The sequence below is a fragment of the Egretta garzetta genome, unplaced genomic scaffold, assembly GCF_000687185.1.
Source record: "Egretta garzetta isolate BGI_Z169 unplaced genomic scaffold, ASM68718v1 scaffold61, whole genome shotgun sequence".
In the NCBI taxonomy this organism is placed as follows: domain Eukaryota; kingdom Metazoa; phylum Chordata; class Aves; order Pelecaniformes; family Ardeidae; genus Egretta; species Egretta garzetta.
In genome coordinates, this window is record NW_009258620.1 from 391,694 (window position 1) to 414,413 (window position 22,720).

The 22,720-nt window shown below is 45.0% G+C and overlaps 2 protein-coding genes across 2 annotated transcripts in view; one reads left to right on the forward strand and one right to left on the reverse strand.

Moving 5' to 3' along the window:
• The window catches only part of PANK4 (pantothenate kinase 4 (inactive)), a 23,181-nt gene extending 17,933 nt beyond the window's left edge, over positions 1-5,248 (forward strand). The window contains exons 14-19 of the mRNA XM_035903590.1: positions 971-1,026; positions 1,590-1,639; positions 3,023-3,130; positions 3,541-3,641; positions 4,153-4,221; positions 4,778-5,248. Of these exons, the coding sequence (XP_035759483.1) occupies positions 971-1,026; positions 1,590-1,639; positions 3,023-3,130; positions 3,541-3,641; positions 4,153-4,221; positions 4,778-4,991 (598 nt within the window). The 3' untranslated portion in view covers positions 4,992-5,248. The remainder of the gene's footprint in view (positions 1-970; positions 1,027-1,589; positions 1,640-3,022; positions 3,131-3,540; positions 3,642-4,152; positions 4,222-4,777) is intronic.
• LOC104134557 (probable glutamate receptor) lies at positions 5,246-18,862 on the reverse strand. Its single transcript, XM_009648116.2, has 10 exons — positions 18,790-18,862; positions 15,076-15,107; positions 12,787-12,846; positions 11,803-11,982; positions 10,707-10,933; positions 9,757-9,854; positions 9,000-9,217; positions 8,290-8,515; positions 7,548-7,795; positions 5,246-7,002 (listed from the first exon to the last, which is right to left on the reverse strand). The coding sequence occupies exons 1-10, from the start codon at positions 18,860-18,862 to the stop codon at positions 6,901-6,903; spliced, it is 1,464 nt and encodes a 487-aa protein (XP_009646411.1). The 3' UTR covers positions 5,246-6,900.
• Between the last annotated feature and the right edge of the window lie 3,858 nt (positions 18,863-22,720).

Below are 22,720 nucleotides of genomic sequence, written 5' to 3' on the forward strand. Positions count from 1 at the left end.
CTTTCTGTAGGGCTGATAATACAGATCCAAGAGCATGGGAGAGAGACACTGTTTTACAGCTGACATTCAGCACTTCCTTTCCCTTTCTGCATCTTTGAGGAGTTTTCCCTCAGATTAAATCAAGAAAAGTCCATTAAAACCAAACGTGGGCGTTCTTAGCCTTGTGTTCCTTCCGATGTTGCCCACAAGCAGAAACTTGAACAGACACCAGTTAGAGCAGTTGGTCTTCTTGCCACTTGTGTTAGTGTAGCGCTCATTCTCTTTAAGGAAGGAACTAAGAGACACAGACTGAACTAAACGTCACTCAGTACTAGGCTTAAGGAACCTTAGGAGGCTTGACTGGCAAGCGTTCCCCATCTGGTGTTAATATTTTAACTGATGGCTTGGGATCTAGCAGTCTCGTTATGTAAACCCTCATCACCACCTGAGTGTCTGGGGGTACTTTACGTACAGCCAATAGCAGTAGCCGGCTTGACCCTCATCACCACCTGAGTGTTTGGGGGTACTTTACGTACAGCCAATAGCAGTAGCTTTTCAAACCTGTATCTGGTTATTTTAATTCCTTTTTTTCCCCCCACACAGGTACAACTTTAAAAAAACTTTTGTAGCACAGTCTTCAAATTAGACTTTGTAAAGTTTTACGATGCGGATATTCTAGGTTGTGACTACATTCTATGGTGGTCTGCAGACCAAAAGATATCTTTTTGCCTGTAGTCTAGTGCCTGCAAGCATTTGTATATTGCTGAAGCCTTTTTCTTTTAGCATAAGAGCTCTAATTTACTGTCTGTCTGAGCCTTTTGTTTTTAACATAAGCATGAAATATCTGTTTCTCAGTCATTGGACCTATCCACATGCCCCATTATAACTGATGCAATGAGATTGCTGACCACCTGCTAAAGAAATGTTTGAATTAGATTCATGCGAGACGAAGTTGCTTAACTGTGTACCCTCTATTTCTCTTCTGATACAGTGTTCTGGAATCTGAGCCACAATTTGGATTTGAAGAAGCCAAGTCAAAGCTACAAGGTATAGGGAGATCTGTGGTGGTGGTTGGAACTGGATATTGTGTTAATATGAGAGTAGAGAAGGTGTGAACACGTTTATTGGGGCACGGGGGCTGCCCCGGTGACAAGAAATCATTAGTGCTTGCTAGGGTTATCTGAAATACAGGCTACAGGGTTTTGGTGGAATGTTCCTGTTTGTGTTCCAAAGAAACCGAGATGTGAAAACCTCTCTCCTTGAACAGAAGTCTTAGCTGCACAGATATTCAGACTATCTTGCCCTAATCCTGTCAAGGAGATAGTGTCCTGGGACGTACAGCGCCAGCCACCTAGGGTGCATTATGGTAGCCAACTTGCATGATCCCATTGCGTTATTATGGAAATTCCATTTCAAGACTGCTGTAATTGAGCTGTTCCCATAATTAAGAGCTCAGGAACTCTCTGAATCTACACATTTAACATTCAAAACCTGAGCTCAAATGCTGTAATGCTGAAGCATCTTTAAAGAGACATCTCCTGCTTTCCATAGTGTACAGAATTACTGTTTGCCTCAAATAACTGCTAACATGAATCTTGTCTGTGACACAGAACGTCCCTGGTTAGAAGATTCCTACAGTCAGTGGCTAGAGCGACTGAAGGTACGACTCCACGATTGTTACCAACCACTGAGTAAATACATTAATCATAAAATCACCTCGCTAGTCTTGGAGTTTTTAACAGATTAACAGAATTGTGTTCAGACAACTCAAATTCTGGTAACACATTACCACTCATTCAGCAGCCTTACCATAACGAAAAGAATAAAAGGAATTAAGCTGATGCTTCATTACTTACCAAGCTTCCAGGCTGAATTCCTTCAGAAACTGCAGCACTGGGAACCCAGCGGCTTTCAAAGTCACCATATCGTGTCCCTTCTTTATCAGCTGCTTATTTCTGTACAACTAGACCCATAATTTTGAAAACTAACTTAGGTCCAAATGTAATGCTTGGGTGGTTCCTCCATCTGAGTAGCCAACCTAAAACTGGTGTTAATTTAGGAGCTGGCTGAAAGTAATTAACCTATCAATTAGCAAGGCTTGTTTTGCCTTGTGTGATTACTGTTTAGTTGAGGTTAACTGAAAAGCTTTTGCTTCTTTGTGTGAAGCTCTGTCTTGGAAATGATAGCCCAAAGGTTTGGTCCGAGCAGGCTTTTTCAAATCATTACGTATGACATTTTAAAACAAAAGTATCAGCTAGTCCTGTATAACAGTGATAATGAGGGAACTTCAAGTCCTGACAAATTTTTATTAGGAATTAAGCATTGTTCACAATAAAAATTCTTCTGCTGGTATGAACTGGAGTGAACTAAATCTCATAACATCAGATTTAGAACAAATTAAAAGGTGAATGGAGAATAGGAAATACCTTTTCATTTTAGGATGTCGCTGCCCCCAGCAGTCCATCCTGCCCTTTCCTGGCAGAAGGGAATCCTGTTCAGCCTGCAGCATGCTAGCTTGAAACAGCCCCGAAGGAAGGTTTACCCTGATAGCCAGCGCCTTCCTGTAGGCAGCTGCCCATGCTGCTGCTTCTGGTTTAGAGACTGGCGTTCTCCAGCCGCACGGCGTAACAAACCAGAAGCCTTAAGCGAGTCTCCAGACAGGAGGAGTAGAGGCCTAAGGCCCCCCCAGTCAGATGCCTCTGGGGTACCTTCCTGCTCCGAGCTGCTGGCGTTAGGCACGGCTGCAGTTGGCAGCTGTGGGTTTTGTTAACGGAGTTTGAAAGACTTCTCTCAAACAAAGTGAAGTAACTAAAGGCTGTTTTAAGGAACTCTGCAAACACACCGTTAGGGAACACGATTTCTCCCAAGGTGGAGGGTAGGTGATGTTCTGATGCGTTATGCTGCTACTAGATAAAACCAAAATTGCCAGTCATTTAAGGGTATAAAATGCGGGGCCTTGAAGTGAGTGGTTCTAAATAACACGAACTATTCACTGACGTCAATTGCGAACGCAGTCCTGAACACGTTGGTTTTTCTCTTACAGGAGGGTCCCCCTCATAAATGTGCCTTAATTTTCGCAGATAACAGTGGAATAGACATAATTTTAGGAGTCTTTCCTTTTGTCAGAGAGCTCCTTTCTAGAGGGACAGAGGTAAGTGGCTTTCATTGTGACTCCACTACGTAACGGAGCTTTGGTAATTGGCAAAAGGTCTCTTACCTGCCTACCAGCAGTGCACGCACTTACCAGACTGGCTCCTAACAGCTAAATTGGGAATAATCCAAGTCCCTGGAGTGCCAAAGTCTAACTTTAAGTAGGCTCTGAAAGCTGGCAGAGCGATGGGAGCCTCTGTCAGACCTAAGTTTGCTGAGCAAGGGTCTCTAATGTCAGAAGACCTGAAATAGCTGATTAACGGCAGGAAAACAAGGACTGGGCCTCCAGCCTTTCCCTTCACATTTCCTCTTTAGTAAGATAAATCAGGCAGTGGTGATGTTAAGCAAGCAGCTCTGACACCATATGTGGACTGCATTAATTGGTGAACTCTTCTGACATCTTTACCTCAGGTTATATTGGCTTGTAACTCTGGCCCTGCCCTAAATGACGTCACCTACAGCGAATCCCTGATTGTCACTGAGCGGATAGCAGCCATGGATCCAGTTATTCAGTAAGCATATCACCGGTCTTCCTCATGTATCATACAAGCCAGAGAAGGAAAAAGCCAGTTCCTTGTTATATACTTGGCTCATATTTAACTGTTCATTAGTGTCTGAAATGTACGACCTGGAGGTTAGCTAAGGCAGATCATTTACTTTCATTAAGGTGAAGAATTTAGAAAACAGCGCTTTCTTGAACGTCCGTAATTGTATTTCTTGTCTGTCGTCCCTGATAAGCACTCAAGCTCCTAAAACATACATTTTCTATGTTAAAAAGAACAGAGGAGAACACATCTATTCTGCATACAGCGTACCCCCGGCTGGGGATACGTAGCTGACTAAATAATCCTTCTGCCCAAGGAAACACTGTGTTTCTTGGCAAAGTCCTAGCAGGAAAAGAAGCCTTTGCGAAGCAGCCTTAGCTATTCGTTGTTGTCTGGCTTATTACCGGCTTTGCTTGACCCTGCTGAGGTAGCTGTTTAACCTTTTTGCCTTTCTTTTTTTTTTTTTTTTTTTATAAAGAACTGCCCTGAGGGAAGAGAAGCTGCTGTTGGTTCAGACAGGTTCGAGTTCCCCGTGTCTGGATCTAAGGTATAGCGGCAAAGTGCCAGTTTGTTATTTGTCTCCACCAGCTGCAGGATGTTCAGAGACTTAGCTCTGGAGCATCTCGGGCACCTGTCCTGATACAAATCACTTTTGCAAAACCATGAAGAGTTGCTTAGCCTGGATTTACAGGCTTGTAACATTGATCGAGCCTCACTAGCTGTTGGCCGCCTTATGTTAGTGTTCAGCAATGACACGCTGACAGTTTCATGAGCAGCTTAGGGACGACGTAAAGTCCTGCATGTGACCAAGAAATCCACTTGACTATGAGAAGCGTTTCATGTTGTTAACCTATTTATTTTTAATGAGTTTCTCTATTGGAGGCAGAACTTACCTGTGTTTTCTGGGAAATCCCAGTCCTGCATGCAGTTAATGAGGCTTTTAAAACTACGTTTCCTTTGATTTCAAGTGTTCCTGTTTGTTGGTGCCAGTAATTCCATATCCCACCACATCTTATGCAAATGCCAAAGCCCTCAGGACAGCCTGCCTTCCATTCGTAGCATGTGTGAGGATGACTCTTTCTAAACCGGCCCTCTCGTTTCAGCCGCCTGGATAAAGGTTTGGCTGTGCTGGTCAGAGAACGGAAGACAGACTTGGTTATCATTGAAGGCATGGGCCGTGCCATCCACACCAATTACTACGCGGCTTTGAAGTGCGAGAGCCTCAAGCTTGCTGTTATCAAAAACTCCTGGCTTGCGGATCGTCTGGGAGGGAAAATTTTCAGTGTCATTTTCAAGTATGAAGTGCCATGTAAATGATACGGATCTGGTCACCCGGGTGAACAGGAGCAGCAGAATGGACTTGCACTAGTTTTACTTTAACTGTAAAGAATGTATTTTTATTACAACAGGGAAAAGAGTTCACAGGAAATTCCGTATTTATATTGTGCTTTTGTGACTTAAAAAGCAACAATATGATTCACTCACTATAGTATACACACTCAAATATATATATGTATATCACTCATTGTTTATTTTGGTAAGTGTTTATTTTAATGCTGCAGTATTTGTGATGAAAAGACTTTATTTTTTTGTTCTGTGAGACATTCATATAGAAATATATTTAAATGTCAATGAAACCTTTTTTTATACATCTCTGCCTACTCTACCAGCGATGACATGGCACATACCAAATAGTTTTTAAAGTGCTGAGTGAAGCTGACATGGCATTTTCCATGCCAGCTTTCAGACTTACCTAAACCGTTTCATGCTCTTTGCAGTTAATTTGCCTGAAGGACTGCGCCACCTTCTAACCCAAGAGCCATCGCTAAGCTGTGTTTAGGATAGAACTGTGGTGATCTGAGAGTGTGCAGCAGAGAACCCAAGAGCACTCGTTTACCAGCAGCTGGAAGAACTCGTAACTCCTATTGCTTTCTCTGTTTGTCCTTGTTAACAGTTGGGTGGGAGGGGATTCCTGCTCCTAGCCTGAACGCTGTAGCTGGGAGTGGAGTCGCACTAAGCTACGCTCAAAGTGAAAGTGTAGCGGTTTTGTCAGGAGCGCCCAGCTATTCTCCTGTCACAGGCACATTAGTTTCTGTTGCCATCAGTTATTTAATGCAGGGACTGAGAGGAATTGGTCTCTTTGTTCACGCGGTGCAGTTAAAGCCATTTCCAAGTAACAGAATTTGCTTTTTTTTTTTTTTTTTGCCCTCCATCATCAGCTGTGCAGTACATAAAAGGAGCGATTTACCCATGAATTTGCAAACCAGCATGTGCATGCATCAGTCATTCCAGCTCTGAAATGAAAAACAGCTTAATTAGAAAACTATTTAATATGCAACTGAGCTAACTGTTCCCCGTGAACTTCAAAGATGATGCTTTGAGAGCAAGTGACTAATGCAGACTGCCCCTTACTGCCAACTTGCACTTTGCTTTAATTGACCGCTCACCAGCCTGCATGCTCCAGTACTGTTGGATTGCAGCTAGCAGTCCTCGCCCTAAACACTCCTCCGTCAGGTTAACGAGGACAAAACATCCTCTGTAGCGCAACAGGGAAACTCATCCTGCGGTGGGAAACTCACAGAGGACACGCCTGGGCCGTGCGTTTCTGAAGTCCGGTAGCTCCTTCATCGCGTGGTCTCCCTTCCTCGGGTTTAGGCCACTGCAGAGCGCGCAGCTAAGGCCTGCCTTTTGGGGCTTTATGCAACAGAACTGGCGTCTCTGATTCAAAAATGACCCTCGCAGTGACCAGCATCTTCTGCTGAGAAGAGGGGAAGAGCACAGTCTATGACTAAAAGGTTTAAGAAGCCGTTGTTCTTGATTAGAGCAGTCAGATGAGAGCTTTAATTGTCAGGATTGTACCTCATACTGTAATTAGTAAGCAGAGGCTTCGTATTAACCTATCCCACGGCACTTACTCCTACAGGCACTCATGTACTTACGGAAACTCCTAAACTAAATACGGAGCCACCATCTTAGCCAGCTCAAGTTTAAGTTGTTAACATCCCTTGTTTTTAACACTTACACTCTATCCCATACCAACTTAAATTCTTCCAAGCCACTTCATTTTCTTCTGTATTCAGCTCCTGAAGTGCTCTCTGTGTGTGTTTGTAATTAGAAACTAACACTCTATAGACTTGCAGAAAAACATCTTTCTACGGTGATGTAGTTCCTATGAGATACAAGTGGTATAAGCCTAGCCCATGCCCCTTCCTTAAGCAAAACATTCTCAAGCATTGGCCCTCCCTGAAGTCTCCTGGCTTTGTCTTGTATTTCCTTTTATACGTAGACGAGCGCACATTTCTTCCGTGAAAACGGAGCAACAAGATTTCTGGAAAACAAAAGGGGAGGGAACAAGGGGGTGAGCTCTTCTGTGGCACAGAATCCACCTTTCAAGTGTGCACAACCCATCCGTTGGAAAGGCTGGCGAACAGGAACACCAAGGTGCACACGCAGCTGCTCGTGCTGTTTCATTTACACGTGTTTTCCTGCTTGTCAAATGACTTTAAAATAGCCATACTTGAGAATAAACTTGTTATTCATGAGTTCCTGTCCTCTGTACACACTCAGCATACGGAAATGCAGCGTGGCCGCCTAGGAATTGCAGTGTGTGTTTCTGCTCAGTACCCGTGGGGGGGGTGGCGGGGTTGTTTTATTATTGTTACCCTGTTCGGGCTACAAAACTATCACGCAGCCCAAGCCGTGAAATTTCAGAGCTTTAAAGAGTAAATACACAGCGCGTCTTCCGCCCTCACCGCACCGCTTTCCTTAGGAAAAGCAAGATCCCTATGGGAATCCAGCGTTGGGCGCTGGTGCCCAGCTTGTCCGTGCTAAACAGAAGGCAAAGAGCTCCACCCTTAGGTGTCCATCACCTACCTTGACGTGCCCAGCAGCGTGCCTGCTCTTATTCGACAGCTCCACCACAGCTGCGATCACTCCCAAGGCCAGGCCGATTGCAAGGGTAAGAAAGAGCCCGCCCAGCGCCTGGGGCTGCAGGGGGCTCCATCCGTCCCTGCTCTGCTGAAGGCAGCTGGTCTCCCACCACTTGTTACGGAAGTAGTCAAGGTCACCCGATTCGCGCAGTTTGAGGACGGCCACGGAGAGCTTCTTAGTCCACTGGGATGCTGGAGCAGCAGAATGAAAGAGAGAGAAGAGCATGGGAGAGATCACAGCCGCTGCATCATTTTTAAGCAATCCGCTGCTGTGCTACCAAGCAGGGTTCGCTTGCAGAATAATGACAGAGCAAAGGTGCTTGGAGAAATACCAGCCGTCGTGCTCCACAGGAGGACAAACTCTCCACCCTGCGAACTGCATCAGCAGCTCTGCATTACTGGGACCGAGGCAAAACCAAAGCAAAGCCAAAAAACCCACAGGAGCCAACGACACCCCGAGAGTCGGAACTGTTTGCAGTTCAAAGTAAGGGTCGGTGAGTGCTGGTGGTAATTCACCTACAGAAAACGTTGCGTAGCAGGGTTACCAGCTTGTTCCCGCTAGTGCGGACAGTGCGGGCAAGTTTCGGCACTTGGCTATGCCAGGTTCTTTGCTCTGTCAGTCTGCTACTATGGACCCCTGAAATCCCGGTGGAGGAGTGGGCCAGAAGCGGCGCACAGTGACTAACCCTGGGTAGTGGCAATGCCAAATCCTCTGGCTCCAATAACTTCGGGGGCCCTGATCAAATTGCAGTGCCTGGCAGCTGCAAGGTCTTGAGAGATCGATTCACCGATGAAGGCATAGTTTGATTCCATCACGCGTTGAACTGCTTCCTGGTAGGTTTTGACTAGAACGTGGTCTCGTCTCTTGTCCATATATTCATAGATCATCTGGTGGATAGGATTCTTGGAGTTCTGCAGCCCAAAAATCCAAGTGTCAAACTGAAGCGTAAAGCAATCATCCGAAATAATCTGCACATATGCGCAATGACTGCAAAACGACCTGGAGAATAAAGGTACTTAAACCATTGCCCCTTGAGCCCTCTGTGCTATAGCCAGCACAGGTTGCCTCTCTAATGCACGGTGTTACAAGGATAGAAGTATTAAAAATCCTCCGCCCCGCCTCCTCCCCCCAAACAACCTTTGCAGGCATCCGGTTAATGTACCCAGAAATTACCTACGTCAGTCCTTGTGTTCAAGGTACACAAGGATAACCCCTGAAGACTAGCACCGCTTTCTTAAAAGAAACCAATGATGTTATGTGAAGTCTTACAGGAAAACTGATGGAGTCTACAGCGATGAGGGTGGTGTAAGGACCGTTAGGCGTGAGCTAGACAACTTGGCCCCAGCTTAGCAGCTCTACGGCACGAGTGTGTGTGCGCAAAGAGATTCTCTGCACCTTGAAGAAGTAGAAAGTAGAGGAGCCGTCCAGGGTCCCAAACTCAAGCTTTCTTTGCTTCACAAGATCTTCAAAAGTCTGGATTGGGAGCTGCTCGCTGCCAGAGCTCAGCAGAGCGGTGAAGTTGGCGATGTAGGCAGCCAGCAAGGCGATGGTGAACAGCCACCAGACGGCAGCGATGACCCGCACAGAGAGCGCTTTGGGCCGAGGGGTGACGCCTGCACAACCAGAGGAGCCGGGGAAACGTGGGAGGAGACGTACAGAGAGAGAAAGCCAAAGAACTTTAGATCCATGAGTTAAAGACTTCCCTTTAAATAAAGGCTAAACCGCAAACTTGCCCTGCAGCTACTTAAAGCGCGAGCCTGAAAAGACCTACTATGGCTCGTTTGAGCTGCATCAAAACTGCACGCGATGCAGAATTGAAGCAACATCAGTGGCCAAAACCAACAACAACCAACTCCACTCTACACAGCACCAGTGCAGTGGTGAGCCTGACATTCCCTAGGGCAATTGTTCAATTGTTACAGCAGAAAATACGCATTCCTCAACTGAAAGAATCTGTACAATTCCAACAAGTCTGTAATCAAAAAATCCCCAAACTGGGAGTTTTAGTGTTGCCAGGTGTCCCTGTTGGAACATCTTTTCCCTCCACAGGATAGCACGCTGGCGATACAGACAGATGAGAGCTGGATATGCCATCAGCTTAAAGAAACAATCCTGCTCCCAGAGCTTCTTTGTTGCGGTTCTCCCAGCTCACCTTGCAGGGCAAGTGCTCCTGCTCCAAACCAGAGGCTGTTTAAGAAGGTAAAGTTGTTCTCTTCATTCTTTGGCTCATTCCATTCACAGGGGCTCAGTCTGTGGGAAAATGACAGGATAAAACCAGACATTCAGGGGCAAAAACTGTAAACAACCCTGCAGTGTGACTGCAGCAGTGCAGATAGCCTGGAAACGCCCCTTCCTTCCATGGCACCACCTCCTTCACCTGAGCTCCAGTTTAACCAGTGCAGAGGAAAGTACTCCTGCTCAATGCCTCAATTAGTTTGCAACAGTGATGGCTCAGGGGGTCCTGTCACGGGTTTGCCAGACGCTTTCTTCCTGAGCCGCGGCATAATCCAGTTTCCCTGGCACACCTGAGTGGCAACATTGGCTCCGCTCCATAATATCAGACTGACGGCTGCTCCTTGGAGCAAATCCTTACCTATAAAAATTGTGCATAAAACTAGAAAAGAAGCAACAGAGCTTCTGTTCAAGCCCGCAGCTGCAGAGAGCCTTAGTGCAGCCTAACCAAGAAAGGGGGGATAAAGCTGAATCTCCTGGGAAGGCAGTGGAGTGGCAGAGAGAATCTCTTCCACAAGTCAGTGCAGGATGCGGTGCATACAATGCACCAGGAGAGAGACCGGCACATAGGAACATGGTCAAAGTTCAAACCAAACTTTGATAAAAGCGAGAAAGAAGAGCTGAGGTAAGACATACAGTCCTTTTAACAACCCTAGGTAATCCACACCAGGAGATTTTTTGTGGGAAGGTCCTACTCTCAATGCTGTCTTAATCCAACATGACTGAAGCTTTATTAGCCCTGGTTCTGGACATGTACAGAAGGTTCCTCAAAGCAAAATGCGCCCTGATGCTTTCTTCAAAACTGAGATCTCTTCGTAGCTGAGAAAGCAGTTACTTGGAACAAAATCTGTGAAACAAATTCATTTATACCTGGCAACAAGAAAGAGGCAGAAGCACGTCAGCACGTAAGCGAATAAAAGGCCAGTCCAGGTCTCCTTACTGAAAGGAGCCAGGAAGTGGAAGAAAGACATCTCCTGAGAGACGGTGTCTTTTCGAAGCAAGATTCCAATCCCCGTCTGCAGGAATGGTGTGGTGAAGGAGACCACCTCTTCTCTTGCTGACGTGACCGTCAATGGAGCCACTGCAATGTCTGCTTCCTAGAAGATGGAGATAAAAAATAATCAACCATCCAACCTACTTGAAGATTTCTGTCACTCAAATACAATGCTTCCCCAGCTGAGCGGGCAGATACCGACAAGGCAAATCACTTCTCTGTGTTGACAGCTGCCATCTTAGACTGTGAGCTCCAAGAAATAGGATAGTTTTCAGTTTTGCATTGTTCATAGTGGGGTGCTGGTTGGTATCTGGGGCTTCTGGTTTCCTACTAGAGCATCACATGCACAAGCTGAGGCTGTGCACCGTGAACCGTGCTGGTTTTGTTTACCAAAACCAGAAGGCATGTTCCTTTCTTTTTCTGGCTGCATCATCTACACAACTGACAGCTGGACACAGGACCGAGTTCAGAGGAGCAAAGAAAGTTTAACTGAAATGTTACCAACTGATGGCAGAACACTAGCCATAGGGAATGGCCCATGGTGGGGGAAGGTGCATTCAAGCACTCCTTGAAGAGCCTAAGGGATTACCATTCCGAGAGGGACAAGTTTCTCCTACTGGCTAAGTTCAAGGTAAGTTTTCCTTAAAGCCATTCATTATCTTTGTTTCATTAGTGAGCTAAGATGACCTTGCTGTCTCTCAGACTACAAACACTGGGTAGCCTCTGAGACAAGAGAAGCACAGCACCAGGAGGGCCTTGTTGTAACGATGATTTCCTGCTATGGCCATTGTCTCCTTGTTCCTTAGTTTCCCTATTTGCAGGACAAAACCAACTACCAGTCTTGCTATTCATTAATTCTACACAACAGGCAGAATGACTCCAAGTTGCTCGGTCCCTGAGAGTCCAAGAGCTGCCAGCGCTGTTCTTTCCTTCTAGAGCTGCAGTTTGTCAAAAACAAGAATTAAAAATTACCTGTCTCAAAATCTCGCCGATCATCCCTGTCCAGTTCCCACTGGAAGAGACGGCACCATACTGTCCATCTCCCACCACCTTCACCTTGTAGCTGAAGTGAAGCATCGCAGCGAGTGCTCTCAGCAAATCAATGCAGTAGCCCTCCAGCTCTGCACTTCTCACCATGACATAGGGATCTTCCTGCACGTTGAGGGAAATACACACAATCACATGCTCCCACAGTCTGCAGCGCAACTGATTGTGAATTAAACCATTTTTTTGGCAAACCCTCCCCAAAGACCTCAATCCACCTTATCAGGGGGACAACATTTCCAAACTTGAAAGATATTCACTGGCCTCACGTGCCACCAGCAGTCACAGCACAGCTCCAGCAGGACAGCTGCATCCTACAAGCCACATCTACCACAGAAGTAAGTGATAATCTCTTCTCAGTCTAAAAGCCCAAATGCTTTTTATTTGGCCCATGAAAGCATCACATGAGGTTCATGTGCTGGTGCAGAACCTGACATCAGAATCAGAAAATTTACCACTGCAGCTTCTTCTGCATAGTCCTGCTTGTCTGGTGCATGTGGTAATGTGTATTTTTTTTTTTTTTTATAGCCTGTTTTTAATCCCTGCACATGTGTGATCTTTACATATTTCCACTACAGGACAGAAACAACAAATAGGTAACGTGACAACCCTTAGATGTAGCTAAGCAGAGTGAAGAGGCCTGGCTGTCTTCACAGGGCAGTCATTTACAGAAATCCATTTTGTGGGCTGACTTTGCTAGCCCTCAAATCCACCCACTGCAAAGTACAGAGAGCTTGCACCTCTGCACCACCGACCCAGCACTCCAAGAACACTCTCGGTGTTGAACAGGGATATCAGTGTCAAAGGCAGGCCGAAAAAGCACCTGCAAATATACAGGTAGGAAAAAAAAAAAAGGCAAAGTGTAATTCCAGCTATCTCCCAGCCACTATCAGCGTTGTGTCACTACCTTACCAGAATTGTTGTGACAGTCAAAGTTGGAAGACCCTCTTCTGATCCCCTGGAGTCAGTGCCCTGCAAATCAAAAAATAAAGAAGAAATAATTGGATTTTAATGTCCCAGGCATGGCCCCACTTAGCTAGGGCTTACCTGGGGTGGGTGTCGGAGGGGGTGTACGTGTGTTAAACCAGCTATAAATCCGTCCCTGTACGCTGTAGCAAGCTCACCACCACTGTTCCCTAACATTAATTAATAAATCACAAGCATTGCACTTTTTTGCATGTTGTCAGCATACTTTGTCCGAGTAAAAAGCACTTTAAATGTTGTCACAGTTCTTCAGATACACAGTGCACGCAGTCTTCCAAAGAGATCAATTCAGGTTGCTGACAAAACAGCAGCCAATTAAGGTCTCATTAGAGAGCAATTCCAGGAGACACAGAACAGTAGGAAACCTGAGAGGAGGAGGAGAGGAAACATGGATTTGTTTCTGCAGGGAATGCTGGATTCAGGAGTACACCTTCCAGCCGTACAGAGTCACACGGCTTGAGAGGATTTCTCATCAGTGCTACTCCAGAGCAATTCAAGCTTTTGCCCGTAAAGCAGACTAATTCTGTAAGATTTGTTGGTCTTAAGTGTATCCCTTTATTCTAAAAGTGTAAGAGTGCGCGTGTGTTCTGGAAGCAATATCGTTATTGCCAGATAAGCTACAATTTGCTCTTAGATAAACGCAAAAAAGTTATGTTTCTTTTCAGGTCTCTTTAAAATGTTTATGCCTACTGAACAAGAGGGTGAATAAAACAAAAGACCAAAACCTCCTGGCCTATCCCTCTCACTTGGCTTCACCCACCACTTATAGGAGGTTTCAAAGTGGTTCTCAAAACAAATCTCAACAACATACTACAACTTTTGTAACTATACCAGGAGAGTATTTTATTGGCCAAAAGTTGCAGGGTTTCCATAGCAGGAGGGTGGGTGGGGGTGGCACAGGGGTGACCTCTGCGGGTCACAAACTGCCCAGCGCTGGACACAGCCACTTCCAGCCGACTTAGAAACGGACAAAACAGACCCACAGGGCACCAAAGCTGAACGAATCGGACAAGTTTATGGTGCCTGTGCAAAAACTTCTTTACAAAAGGGTGGTAACTGCTGGATGAGAGACAAGGCTAGAGCAGGAAGAGACACAAAAGCCAATGTCAGGTCAGGAGAGTTGCCCGAGCAGGGGCAAAGGAGAAATAAGAAAGCTACCAGTGGGAGACAGGCTGGAGAAGAGCCACCCCAAGGAGGGACAGAGAGGAGCTGCAGGAGGAGGTACAGCTGTAACAGGGCTGGAGGCAGCGGTGGAACCTGCAGAGGAGCAATTGAGCAGGGACCCCAGAACGCTGACCCCAATCTCCTGCGCCGCCCTGTTGCCTCACCAGAGGGAGGGAAGCTAACTTGCGTGCAACAAGGGGACTGGAGACCAGGGAGAGGGGAGGACAAGAGGAGAGATGAGATGTGTTTCTCTGAGGTTTTTTGTTTGCTTGTGCTTATTTCTGAATACTGGAATCAACAGCTGGAGATTTATGCTCATTGAAACTGATTGAAATTCCATGACTTTCCCCAAAACTCTCTTGTTGGCACACACAGGCATCCAGCATGCTGTGAGATTGAGAAGTGAGCTGATATTCAGGTGACACAAGTTCTGTCTCTACCTATGCCATTTGGACAGTTAATTTCATTTCCCAATGCTACCATAACCAACATTCCCATCATTTTTGATTGGAAAGTCTTCAGGACAAATACTGTCCTGATTATGTGAATATTTACATGTTCCAGCAGGGTAGATTTTAAGTGACATGTGCCATCTTTCTTCCAAAGCCTGAGGGATTACGTCCCACACAGACCCTTTTTATATGAAGTGCAAATTTTGGGGAAAAAACCCACACATCTTAAGAACTAATAAAGGTATCTCTGCATGTGCATATGTGTCTGAATTTTCTTCGATGTTAAGAAGCTTATAAAGATCATACATGATGGAATAATTCTGAGGTTTAGATTCTATAAGCCCTGAAGACAGGGCTATAGGCAGATTCTTCCCTGGGGCATGACAGAATTTTCAACTCTGGACAAAAGATTGAGTTAAAAAAAAGCACAGACAGACTTAGAAATGGCCATCATTAGTAATGAAAAGTATATTTAAAATAATAACTCTCACGGATTAAAAGCATTGCATTCTATGACCGCATCTATTTCTGGATTTAAAATGCAACACCTTTTGCACATATGCCTTCATTGGTAGCTCTGCACCAATGATCTTAAACATACCTTACGCACAGCATCACCATTCCTTGTAGTTCCTGAAAAAAACAACAACAAAATAAACTTCTTGCAGGGCTTATATTTACAGCTCCTTAACAGCGAAGTTTCCTACCGTCATTTCACATTGCACTTAAATAAATAAACAGAATGAGTATCCTTGACTCACAAGCTCACGGTGCAGTTGACTTGCAGCACTTTTGTCAAAGTTGGCTTCCTTGACCACAGCACAGCATTAGTGTGAAGCCAACAGAAGCAGACACAGCCAGATTCAGGATGCAGAAGGTCCTAATTGTAACTTAATGATCATGGCTGTCACTCCCACATTGAGGAATGGGTTCTGCAGAATCCATTGCCTTATTTCCCTATCGCCCTCCCTGACAAGGTGAAAAGCCCTCTCTCCTGCTACTTCACACAACTAAGATTTCCCCCTAACTCCTGCAGAACCTTGTCTATACCCCTAAGGAAAAGCCCTGTAGACAACCAAAAGTTTACGTTCCAAGACACTAGGTTTTCTTACTCTTCCCTTCCCCTACTAATGACAGCTTCCTACTGCCAAAGCAGCCAAAGGGGTTGCAACCACTGGGGTAGAAACCCTTCTCCACCACGTCCTACTCCATTTCCCCCTCACATTATAAGCACCCTGACTTTTCCTTCCTGGGAAAATTAAGACCTCCCAAAGGGCCGTGACCAAACCCAGGAACCAACAGTGTCAGCACTGAAGAAAGAGGGACCAGGAAGCCTGCCTTGTGGTGCCTGCCCCCTGTATCCCATCAGGGAACAGAGAGCAAGGGAACTACTATAAACTGACAGATTTTAAGCGTGATGAGAGCCAGCGTAACCCTGTAGACTGCACTGAGTGAACACCAAATGCCAAACTGTCAAATCCGCTATTGACCTTCTCTGTAGTACTTCTCCTTCCTATGCCTCAGTTTCCCATTTGTAAAACAAAGGTAAAGATATTCCCCTCTTTGGTAAAAACACTGAGATCCACCTGTAAAAGTACTGTTATTGAGGATTATCATGCCTCTGGGTTGTATGCTCTGCTCTGCTGTGTGACTTTCAACCAGCCCTGTTAAATTATTTGGTCTACAGTTTCCCTTTCCGTAATACTCAGAATACCTCAATCCCACCCCAGCTGCAAGAGACTCTCAAACTACAATGATTGAGATGCTGAATTAAAACCACGATTGTGTTGGTATATGATTCATTAATTGCCCAGGATGTTTTTTCTAGAATGTGTACAGCATTGCTCCTTGGAATCAAAGAATTCACAGAGCAAAAGCCAAAAATCCCTCAAGATAAAACAAAAAATTTAGGGTGTTTTCGCTCTTTCAAGCAAAAGCTGTGAGTTTTTCATTAAATATAACAACATATTCATTCATTATGTATTATTCATTCTTTGGTTTTGCATTTTCTGGCCTTGTGCTGAACTCCACATTATTGTAAAACAAAACCTGCTTTTTCCCTCTCCACTACAGTTCTCCATGGGAGCTGGAAATCTTCACAATGGAGTTCTCTTGTCTCCCTTCAGAAACTCATTAAAGCCAGTAAAAGCTTTTTGAGGCTCCTTTTTGAAGACCTGCTAGGGTTTCTTGGAAGAAAACAGTCTGTACTGAGGGCTTCAGCTCCCCCACAGTGGCTCTGGATGCAGCTGTTCAAAGCCCCATTGTAAGAACTCCTGAAAGGACCATAAGTAATCACGTTGCAGCATTAACTCAAAATTCGTTGCAGTGACACTTCTCAGAAGCCAAGTCCTCATTGTGAGAATCCTTTGTGAGAGTCTACAAAAACATAAGACAAAGACAAGAGGCTCATCCCTCCACTCTTGTTCCCCAAAGGCCAGTGGCTGCAGGAAACGACTGTGGTTGCAAATCCCCCTTCTACTCGGAGCATGCCCAGCCTTCTGATGGGAGATGCTTAATTTCAATGATAGAATGGCTTGGGTTTGAAGGGACCTTAAAGATCCTCCAATTCCAAGCCCCGTGCCATGGGCAGGGACACCTTCCACCAGACCAGGTTGCTCAAAGCTCCATCCAACCGGGCCTTGAACACTTCCAGGGATGGGACATCCAAAGCTTCTCTGGACAACCTGTGCCAGTGCCTCACCACCCTCAGAGTGAAGAGTTTCTTCCTTCCATCTAAGCTACACCTACCCTCTTTCAGTTTAAAGCCATTAGCCCTTGTCCCATCACTACATGCCCTTGCAGAAAGTCCCTCTCCAGCTTTCTTGTAGGCCCCTTCAGGTGCTGGAAGGCTGTGATAAGGTCTCCCCAGAGCCTTCTCTTCTCCAGGATGAACAACCCCAACTCTCTCAGCCTTTGTAAGAGAGGGTCTCCAGCCTTCTGATCATCTTTGTGGCCCTCCTCTGGACTCGCTCCAACAGGTCTGTGTCCTTCTTATGTTGGAAGCCCCAGAGCTGGATGTAGGGCTCCAGGTGGGGCCTCGCAAGAGTGGACTAGAGAGGCAGAATCCCCTCCCTCGACGCTGGCCACGCTGCTTTTTGATGCAGCCCAGGATACAGTTGGCTTTCTGGACTGCAAGCCCACATTGTTGAGTTGTGTTGAAAAAGCTTGTAGCACTGTTAAGAACTGGACACCTCACCCCAATTTTCTACTCCATCCTCCCTCTCTAGGGTAGTACCCTTGCTTTTGCATCCTTTGCCAGCATTTCCCCTTTTGTAGCTTGTGACCAGGAAAAAGAGTTGAACTAAATGAGAGGCGATGGGTCAGGTGGATTACAGTTTTGGGGTACACTGGGACATTCAGGATGAAAGAATTCTCCATATGAGAGAATTTGGCCATCGTCACAGAAGCAAATGGCTGAAGGATCTGTAACCTGAGGTGAACTGCTGCTACCACCACTATGCAATTACCAGCTCTGGGTAGGTAGGAGCTGGGTGTGTGAGATGGACAGGAGACAGCAGAGGAAGCGCAGCTGCTCTCTCAACCCTCTAAACAGAGAGCCAGCTTTTATCTCCTAGTAATGTTGCAAGGTCAAGCTACTCCTTAGCCTGAGCCTGGACTCCAGGCACAGAACACCGAAAAGCCACAATAAGATCGAAACAATAGCATTTGTGGCTCAGTTGCAAAAGCAAGCTCCCCAGCTCCTCACACTGGGAGCGAAGCGTGATCCGACCGGCTGATGAGTGTGCAGGAGCCCCTGGCAGGCTCCTACTGCTGTCCCTTAGGAAATTCAGGGGGAACACAGTGTTACCCTTTGACTACAAAAAGTCGGGGGACTCACAGAGCTGACAAATTCAATGCACTGAATCCCCTCTTCTTCCCAAAACAGGCCAGGAGCAGAGGGGCTAAACAAGTAACATGGAAAACATTACTCACAGAAGAACAAGCTAATCAGCGTATCTTGCTGCAGTTCAAGGGAGGGTAGACTCAGAATTCTGAGTGCAGCTTTAACCACAATAATGGTGTTCAAGGACACCTAACCATGCTTTTTTCTAGGCTTTTTTGGACCTCTGTCATCTGATTTACAACTATAGTAGCAAAGACACTTAGGAGCAGCACTCATAACATGATAAAGTCATGATGACAAGCTGTGACAACAAGGTAGGCCCTGCTGATGTTTTAACAACCAATTTGGAAGCAAATTCTTAGATTAAGACAAAATCCTGTAAGCACTAGCAGCTAAAGGAATTAACACTCTGTAAAGAAGCATAAAACCAGATTTGGATGCAGCCAAGCATTTTTGGATCATTTTTCTCACCTGTCTGGCTTGATTCTCTCAGGAGCAGCATGGTTGTAATCACACAGAACATGAAGTGAAGCCCTTTGTCCATTGGAGCACAAATATCTACTGTCTAAAGGAAACTTCCTGCTAGAGATGAAAGGCAAGGAGTTAAAGCTGGTTTTACAGTTCCTCATTGCTGGGTTAAAATCAGTATGTCCTGGATTTTCTGCCCCTCATTCTGAAGAGTCCCAAATTCAAACAAAGGTCTCCAAGTGAAAACAAGAGTCACTTCTGAGACCAGCCATATCAAATCCTAAAGAAAAGATTCTGGTGAACGCTTCACTGCAGCGAAAAGGATGTGACAAACCTAGAACGTGCTTTTATCTGCTGGCTGTTGCACCGTTTCTCTGCCAGCCAGCTCTCCACAAAGGCAAGGTGTGCCCCAGCCGGCGCGCGGGCCCCGGGGAGAGGCAGCTGTAGGTGCGTGCAGTAACGTGTAATTTTAGCAGCCAGTTGAGCCGCTAGTAAAACAGCCTCCCCCAGGAGGTTCTCATCTTTAAAAGCGAAAACTTAATTTCACTTGCCATTTGAGTTGCAGAAAACAAAGGTGTTTATTTCATTTGCACCAAAATGATCTGAAACGAAGCTGTTTCGCCCTGCATCAAAAGACATGAGAAATTGTTTCTGAAGCCCTCTTTTGTCTCAGCCTCCTACTCTTAACAAGGAAAAAAAGGGGCGGGGGGAGGTAAGTGAAAGCCAGCATATTTTATTCACTTTTTTCATTTCAAACTCTGCAACAAAATTTCTGTGTGGCTTGAAATAATTGTACATTTGTCATTGTAAAACAGCAACAGAATTATGAAAAACAATCAATGCCAGGTTAAGTCTCAAGCTGCTGCAATATTTTTGATTGTATTTGTCAACATAGTGTCAAACAAAGTTCAAGAAACCATTACCCTAGAAACTATAAAAACCATATTAAAAATGCCCAAGAAAACTTTGCAGCTAGGAGACTACGCAGGCAAAAAAATCCTACATATGGTATTACTTGCTTCTGACTGGTGCTCAGAAAACACTGGCTTCAGTTCATCTTACCTCATCAACTTTTACCAAATTTTTCCCAAACCTGCACTCCTGTGAAAACTCTTGACTTTACAGCTCAGTAGTTTCCCTCACTCATTTTCTCCTCATTTTTCACCTAATAAGAGAGGTGAATAAAATTTACACAGAAGATTCTTTCTGGGTTAAATTTAAATGCTGTCTTTGTAGTTGTAAAGATATTTCAAAATGGGAATATTTTGATCCCTGTGAAAGGATCAAAGGAAAGGACTGACATTTGAGTTATGGATCAGCCTATGTTTTCTAAAAAGTAATTGTAGACTATAGACGAAGCAGTGGCTGTTGCCAGAGCAGCAGATGAACTGAACAGCTAAATCACCCACCAGGGCACATAAAGGAAAAGTTGCAGTGGTCTTCAGGCTGAGCCAGTGAGGAACTGCATTTTTCCTGGTAGATTTAACCTGTAAATTACTGTTATTTTTTCCTTAGAATTTGGTACATACCACGAAATGATCTTTATTTCAAGTGCCCTCCTTCAAAAAAAGCTAGTCAGAGCCGGTAATATATTGCTTGCATCACCTTGAAAAGAAAGAGCTGTTAACACACTGGATGCTGACTGTCTAAAAGAACAAACAGAGTGTAAATATATGCAAAAAAGAATTATTGCAAAGGCTAATACACTTCCTTAGCTTTAATTTAGCACTAGAGTCATTTAAGGACAAATGGAATCAGTCAGAGAGAGAAAAACAGGAGGGCAGGGGGGTTTAGTGCCTCCCAGTGTGCAAAGAGTTCCTTAGATAACTGCTTAAATCTGCCACTGCAGCATCCGTCCACCATCTACCCGAGGAGGTACTACAAAGTTTTTTCATGCTGGCTTTACAGCAAAACAAACTAAGGATTTACAAAGTTACTTTGCTAGAATCAACTTTCACTCCTCAGAAGGTTTTCAGTCTTTCAAAACATAAACAAAAAAAGACAACATTACTCCTCAACCAGTCTTCTGTCTGCAGTGCTGGAGGAAGGCATCACGATTAAAATAGCAGTGGAAAAGATGAGCAACCATCAGCTAGGAAGGAGACAGCCTGTTGCACACAGGCTTTGGTCCTTGTCATCTAGAACAAGAAGAGCAGTGATTGAAGGCAGTATCTCACTTACAGCAATTCCTTTAGCCTCTCCCAGTTCCGTTTGTCTGACTGGGCACTAGCAGAAGCAACTCGATGAACAGGCACAATGAAACTGCTGGAACACTGAATGCTCACAGGCCTTGTACGCTATTATAAAGATAAAAGAGAGGGAGGAGCCAGGCTAAGGGGCTTCTGCAGAACATGCCAGCTCCTACTGCAGACTCGAGGGGCACCTTGGGTTTTGGGAAAGAGAGGAGGAGACTACACCGAGCAAAAAGACAATTTTTGGAAGCAGTTTAGTCCAGCAGCTGAATACTACATTGAGACTCAGAAAATACTATTACTGGCCTGCTGTGTGGTCCTGTAAAAGCCCTCTCTCTTTAGAACAGTGCCCTGTCAGGCTGTGCCCATCTCTCCTGACTATAGATAGCGTAAGCTGCTCAAGACTTCCTCCACCCTGTGACTGCCTCGGGAGATCAGCCGGGGGACTCATGTATAGCACCAAAAAAACCCCAAACCGTTACATACATCTAGTATTTCCTTGCAATGCTTAGACAGCTGAAAGACCGTTAAATTCCTCTCTGGATTGTACAGTTCTGTTTAATACACAGGCACAGAAGTGAAATTCTCGTCCCCTTCACCCTTCCACTTACCAGTTTCACTTCAAAAGTGAGCTAAAGTACAACGCTGCCAAGTAGCTGATTCTGTTGGGCCAGGTCATTTATAAATACGCACATCAAGGCACTGTAATAACAAAGAAGCGCCTTCAGAGGAATTCAGCAGAGCAAACTATTACAAGTCATCCTGCAGGGGAGTTGGAACACGTCCACACTTAAAGTAAAAAACAAAAATTTACCCCCTACTTGACTTTAAGCACTGTTCAAGATGAAAAACTCTCCATCAGCCTTCACATCTTTGCCTTCTTCCCTAAGCTTTTTCTATACATGCCACTGAATAAATCAATTATTAAACATAAACACAGCTTGCCTTCTGCAGAGTCAAAAACTGCTTATATTTCAATAAAAAATGCTTAGAAGACTGCATTTGGTGAGGGGTGCTCTAACAGAGTTCAAGGGCTTGACTCATAGCTCACTGCAATTAGGGGGAGTCCTTAGATCAATTTTAATGCACTTCAGACCCCAGATGGTGTAAATCATTCTTGCAATATAAATTATGGCAAGGTGCTAAGATATGTTATAAATTATAATTACATCTTCTCTATAGGACAAAACAGAAAAAGAATCCAGAAAGATCTATTCACCTTGGGTTTCTCTTGGAGGCTTTGATCTGTTTACAGGTTCAGTTCCAGGTGCTCTCTGTGGTAGTCTGAACGCAATTTGCTCTTCACATTCTCACCTGATAGCTATGCCCTAGAGATTCTGGCAAAAGGCTGCATGTAGGGGGAAGTTAGCAGAAATCAGATAAGCTGAGGTTTCCAGCTGCTTTTCATGAATATTTTCTAGGCTTTAAAAAGATGCACATTATGGTTTGTGATTTTTCACAGCTGGCAGCTAATGAGGGCTGATAAGCTCAACTACAAGCAGCTGAAAGCATCTCAGCACAGACAAAATCAGTTTTTAAAGATACAATCAAATGTTCATCATCAGTGTTCTTAAACACTAAGTTGGAGGAATACGGACCATAAATCCCAAGTCCAGCCATGTATAACACACTGCTTGTCATTTGGAAACTTTGGGCTTCTAATCTTTCGGTTTAATGAACTGAAAACCACAAACGACAAGAGGCCTCACAGGAAGAGCTCTGGACAAGGGAATACTACTTGC

What these genes read in the sequence shown, in the direction of transcription:
- LOC104134557 (XM_009648116.2), bottom strand. Translation starts at nt 18,862, where the DNA reads ATGGACAAAGGGCTTCACTTCATGTTCTGTGTGATTACAACCATGCTG. An exon ending in ATGGTGATGCTGTGCGTAAG is followed by an intron (nt 12,847 to 15,075) that starts GTATGTTTAAGA and finishes TTTGATTTGCAG; the next exon opens with GGCACTGACTCCAGGGGATC. An exon ending in AGGAGCACTTGCCCTGCAAG is followed by an intron (nt 9,218 to 9,756) that starts GTGAGCTGGGAG and finishes CTGGTTGTGCAG; the next exon opens with GCGTCACCCCTCGGCCCAAA.